This window comes from Solenopsis invicta, chromosome 2 (assembly GCF_016802725.1).
Source record: "Solenopsis invicta isolate M01_SB chromosome 2, UNIL_Sinv_3.0, whole genome shotgun sequence".
Classification (NCBI taxonomy): domain Eukaryota; kingdom Metazoa; phylum Arthropoda; class Insecta; order Hymenoptera; family Formicidae; genus Solenopsis; species Solenopsis invicta.
Window position 1 is genome coordinate 23,975,043 of NC_052665.1, and position 6,000 is coordinate 23,981,042.

The 6,000-nt window shown below is 30.7% G+C and overlaps 1 protein-coding gene across 8 annotated transcripts in view; it reads left to right on the plus strand.

The window, feature by feature from the left end:
* Positions 1-5,322, plus strand: part of LOC105205440 (caspase-8) — a 42,022-nt gene extending 36,700 nt beyond the window's left edge. For 7 of the 8 annotated variants that reach the window (XM_026139666.2, XM_039446354.1, XM_039446353.1 and 4 more), the window contains one exon: positions 5,026-5,322. In XM_026139666.2, coding sequence (XP_025995451.2) covers positions 5,026-5,225 — 200 coding nt within the window. In that variant the 3' untranslated portion in view covers positions 5,226-5,322. The remainder of the gene's footprint in view (positions 1-5,025) is intronic. The other variant, XM_026139668.2, reaches the window with a different exon arrangement.
* Positions 5,323-6,000: the final 678 nt, after the last annotated feature.

Consider the following 6,000-nt stretch of genomic DNA (forward strand, 5'->3'; position numbering starts at 1 on the left):
GCACTTTATTGTACACTCAGCGTGTTTGATTCTGTCCATGGGAAATTTTCCAAACTGAGAAGTCGCTATCTTTCTACATACTTTCAGTTCATGTTTAACGTAACGACCAATAAGCTCTAGTCGTTACATTAATCATGAACTGCAAGAATTTAGAAAAATAGCGACTGTTTAGATTGAAAAATTTCCATTTTCATGGACAGAATCAGGGTACTTTCCAGCTACGACACAAATCGACACTGTGTACCACAGTGTCCGTTAGTGTAAGAGAAAATTTTAGTTATCTCACTCACACTAATGGACACTGTGTTACACAGTGTCGACTTGTGTCGTAGCTGGAAAACACCCTCAAACACGCTGGGTGTACATACAGTCGTGACAGTATAGTTGTGACATTTTTTCGATGAAGTTCGGTCTGATCATCGAGCAATTATGAACAGTGTTGCCAGATGGCTTATGCTGAATGTCACCAAATTTTTCATAACTTCTCAAAATTTCCTCAAACAAAAGTTTTGGGGGGGGGGGGCGGAAGAAACAGCGCTTTATAGTAGGTTTTACCCGAATCAGATTAATGACGCCATATGTTGGAATCAGAGAACTTAAAATTGAGCATGTTACATCATTAATCCCCCATAAACCAGATTAGAACTTATTGCACTCGAAAGCGCTATACTTTGATCTTAGTTTAATTTACTTTTTATCTTTCTCGAATTTTTAGAATTAGAAAAGAATAAAGAGTAAATGAAATCGAGATTAAGCACAATAGAGGAATATTACATATTACAAATAGGAATTAAAATATTAAGCAATTGTTTTACTAAACATTATAGATAAATAATAACTGATGTATCTTTTATGACACATTTATGTCTTGCGTTTTATTTGTATTTCTTATGCTTTATGTTTAATATTTGTGGAGAAAACTAATTCTAAAATTTTAATTTTGCGCTTATTTCTAATATCTAACATTTTTCTATTATACACAAGGCCTAAAGTTTAATTTATACATGATAAAAAATGGATGTAAAAACTAATTCTAAAGTATTAATTTCTATTTTTATAGTGTTTAATTTATTGTGTGTTATTTAGGCTTTATTTATAATATTTTATGCTTACTGGAATAGGTGTCAAATATAATCAAGAAAAGAAAAATATTGGCTACCGCGTCACATTTTGCTATGTCATGAGATTTTTCCTTCAAAAAACCTCCAATTTTTAAATTTTTCTCCAAAATTTTCTCTATAATTTTTTGTTCTATAAAATTTCTCCATTAAAATAAAAATTTCTCATTTTGAGGAATTAAATCCTGGCAAAAAATCTGACAACACTGCTTATGGATCTAACCAGTTACGTTCATCCGCTCTAAGAGCAAGGCTAAGCTCCGAAACTCATCGAAAAAAAGTGTCGCAACTATATTGGCCTAGTTTACTTGACACACGTATTAAGCACTATGTCCTAGTTTACATCGAGCACTTGATACGCGTACTAACTAGTAATTTTCTATTAAATTATCTTAATTTCGGCAATAAATTTAAAAAATAGTAATATATTAAGTTGGTACAGTATGAATCGAGATAATTAAATATATGTATTATGTATACACCGAGGGGAAATTCACAGCCGGCATTGGTGTACAAAATTTCGGCAGTGGACTGCCGAAAAAAGTAAGCAGTGACCTATAATATTGACGGCATTGTCGTCAGTGGTTGGGGAGTGGTGAGCTCACTTCAGAGTCGATCATGGGGTTGAGCACAAAAATTTTTGAATACTTCGGGAAAGCTTTAGAATTCTTGTGCAGGCATTGGCGTATGATAATGGGCACGCGGTAGTGCTCATAATTGCATGGCATTGCCTTAATTTTAATATAGGATTGACGGCATTGTAGGCATTGACTAACAATAAGCATTGTCGGCAGTGTACAAAAATGTCGGCAGTGTTTTACAGCAATGCCAAAAATCGGCATTGGTGTACAAAATTTTGGGTTGTGAATTCCCCCTCGGTATACACGCATTGTCGAAAGTAAGATAAATTAATAGAAAGTTACGAGTTAGTACGCGTATCAAGTGCTCGGTGCAAACTAGGCCTATATTCGTACTAAATTTTTAGTATTTACAATATAAGCGCTGCCATCAACTTGGTACGAACGTATCAAGTAAGAGTGACTTACAAAGAAACACAGGGAAGTGTCCGCCTCAGATTAAAACGAGTTTTTAATATGTTGTAGTACCGATAAAAATAAGGGACACGTATTTTTTTATATGTGCCCATACGCACTTTAAGGGGGTGAAACACCCCTTTGAAGAAAATCGGTTTTTTTCTTTCGAAGTGTATGCCGTCGAAACTATAAGAGATAGAAAAAAATGTTTTAAATGAAAGTTGAATGGCTCGAAGAGTAATTTATGACAGCGGAAAAAAAATTTTTTTTTTAATTTTTTTTAATACTTTCTCCCACCACTTACCTATTTTTTTTCAAAATTTTTATTTTTTTTATAAGCAAAATAAAGCTTATTTTATTACGAATTCAACGGTATATGATAAAGTTACGATACAACATTCCCATTTTCCAAAAATAATTAAAAATCTCGATACGCACGGTACGCGCGTTCGTGCGCTACAAAAGTGACTCCCTTCGATTTCGACGTGCCTTTAATATGTTGTACAGATTAAAATAAGGGACACGTATTTTTTACACGTGTCCTAATACACTTTTAAGGGTGAAACACCCCTTTGAAGAAAATCGGGTTTTTTCTTTCGAGACGTGTATCGTCGAAACTATAAGAGGTAATAAAAAAAAAAACTCCCGACTGCTGCCAAAAGTTGGTTTAATAACAAGAATTAAAAAGTTTAAGATTAAAAATTAATTAATAACAAAAAGAATTAAAAATTTAAAAAACAATTAAAAAAATTATAAAGATAATTAAAATTAAATAAAAAATTAAAAATTAAAAATTAAAAAGTTAATTACAAAAATTACAAAAATAAGAAAAAACCAACAATTTAATAAAAATTAACTAAATTAACAAATTTAAATTGTTAATGTTATAACGCTGAATGTTATAACTATTCAGGATATAATGTAATGTTATATTTATTATTTAGCGTGGCGTCTCCCGACTGCTGGTTAAGTACAATTTATTATTGAAAAAAAAAGTAATTTATTAAACAAAGTGTAAATTTCAATTTTAATTTTTAATTGGTACAATAATGTGCTAAAAATATAATTAGCGTTTAAAATGTCAAGTATTAGTATTTGCTTTAATTAATTTTTGTTTCAAACTTTTAAAACTATTTTTTAGTATCCGTAGTTTTATTTTTTGTTATTTTAATTGTTTAATTAATTTTTATTTCAAACTTTTTAAAGCAATTTTTTTATTATTATTTTTTAGTTTTGTTGATTTTCTGTTTTTATGAAAATTTGTTTTTTATTTCCAATTTTTTACTAAATTTGTTAATTTAGTTAATTTTTATTAATTTGTTGGTTTTTTCTTATTTTTGTAATTTTTGTAATTAACTTTTTAATTTTTTAATTTTTATTTAATTTTAATTAACTTTATAATTTTTTAAATTGTTTTTTAAATTTTTAATTTTTTTTGTTATTAATTAATTTTTAATCTTAAACTTTTTAATTCTTGTTATTAAACCAACTTTTGGCAGCAGTCGGGAGTTTTTTTTTTATTATCTCTTATAGTTTCGACGATACACGCTTCGAAAGAAAAAACCCGATTTTCTTCAAAGGGGTGTTTCACCCTTAAAAGTGTATTAGGACACGTGTAAAAAATACGTGTCTCTTATTTTAATCTGTACAACATGTTAAAGGCACGTCGAAATCGGAGGGAGTCACTTCCGTAGCGCACGAACGCGCGGACGGGTGCGCGTACCGTGCGTATAGAGAGGTTTTTAATTATTTTTGGAAAATGGGAATGTTGTATTGTAACTTTATCATATACCATTGAATTCGTAATAAAATAAGCTTTATTTTGCTTATAAAAAAAATAAAAATTTTGAAAAAAAATAGGTAAGTGGTGGGGGGGAAAGTATTAAAAAAAATTTTTTTAAATATTTTTTTTCCGCTGTTATAAATTACTCTTCGATCCATTCAACTTTCATTTGAAACATTTTTTTCTATCTCTTATAGTTTCGACGGCATACGCTTCGAAAGAAAAAAACCGATTTTCTTCAAAGGGGTGTTTCACCCCCTTAAAATGCGTATGGGCACGTATAAAAAAATACGTGTCCCTTATTTTTATCTGTACTACAACATATTAAAAACTCGTTTTAATCTGAGGCGGACACTTCCCTGTGTTTCCTTGTTAGTTTACATTGTTTAAACTTTGGTACGCGTATTAAGTTTGGTGCGCACTAATACTTTAATACACGCTTGTTTACATCGAACGTACTAAACGTTTCTTGCAAGACATTTTTCAATATCGTTTTAGAGAGACCAAATAAGATTACTTATCATAAAACCGGTCAATTAAGATTATACTTAATAAGCCTAATCCTCTGCAAAAGACGTTTCAAGTGTTTACATTGTCATTTGTATCATTTGGTACGTGTATCAGTTTAGTACGATACTCCTACTTGATACGTTTGTACCAAGTTGATCCGACAGCGTTTACATCGTGAGTACTAAAAATTTAGTTCAAATTTGATACGAATATATTGCTTAATACGCATATCAAATACACGATGTAAACTAGGTAGGTCAGTATTGTGTACTAAACTGATACGCGTACCAAATGATACAAATGACGATGTAAACACTTGAAACGTATTTTGCAAGGAATTAGGCATATTGAGTATAACCTTAATTAACCAGTCTTATGATAAGTAATCTTATTTGATCTTTCTGAAACAATAACATATTGAAAAATGTCTTGCAAAAAACATTTAGTACATTTGATGTAAACGAGTTTGTACTAAAGCATTGGTGCACACCAAACTAAAGTAAAAGCTTAAAGAAGTTTGCATATTATAAATATAAGAATTTGAATTATATCCTAATATTTTATTTTATTATTGTTTCAGGTTCTTGGTTTATCCAAGAAGTTTGTAAGATCTTCAAAACTTACGGAAATCAATTAACTTTCCATGATTGTGTTAGAAAGATAATGAAATCAATACGGGAGAAGAAAGGCACGATAGACGGAAATAAAATTGCACAATTATCAGAAATACGACAGGATCGTTTGGAATACGACTTTCAATTGAAGCAAGTTGCGATTTAAATAGTAAATGTTAGTTATAAATAATTGTATTTGAAAAACGGATAATTTTCTGTTGTAACAATAGTAATAAATTAATATCCTTTTTAATATGTTGTTACATCTGGCGGATAAAATTTTTTATTTTCCCCCGCCATCCGTATTAACAGTAGCGAATTAAGATTTGGAAACACTTTCCGACTAATTAAATAAATCCTACATCGAATTCGTAATTTAATATTGCTCGGTCTCAATAAATTTTATACGGCTCTTACATGCGCAACTGCTTGCCAACATCGCGGCGCCGCCCGCTCGACGCGCAACACCCGCGAGCATCTATCGGTGCTGCACAAACATCGCGCGCGCCGACCCCTTCGCTCGCGACGACCTCTAACATCACCAGGCTCCGCGCATTGAAATTCCACCTATCTTTTCAATTAATTATAAAATATTAAGAACGACAATTTAATATAATTATTGAAGCGTGATTCTTTTATGGATACTTCTTATTACCGCACTATGCAACTCAAATTAAAACAACTTTAAAACCGCAACATAAAAATGCTAAAAGATGTTGAATAAATATAAAAATTAATCTCTTATGAATAACAATAAAACTTTAACGTTTTACATATAAAACAATAGCGCGTGCTTGGCGCTATTGCCTTATACACTTCTAATTACGCTAATTCAAAAATTAACACTCATAAAAGTATTCTAAAAATTCCTCCTGTTAAACTTTAATTCCCTGCAGTAGCAACAATAAAATATTAACGTCTAAAATTACATAACGCATTCA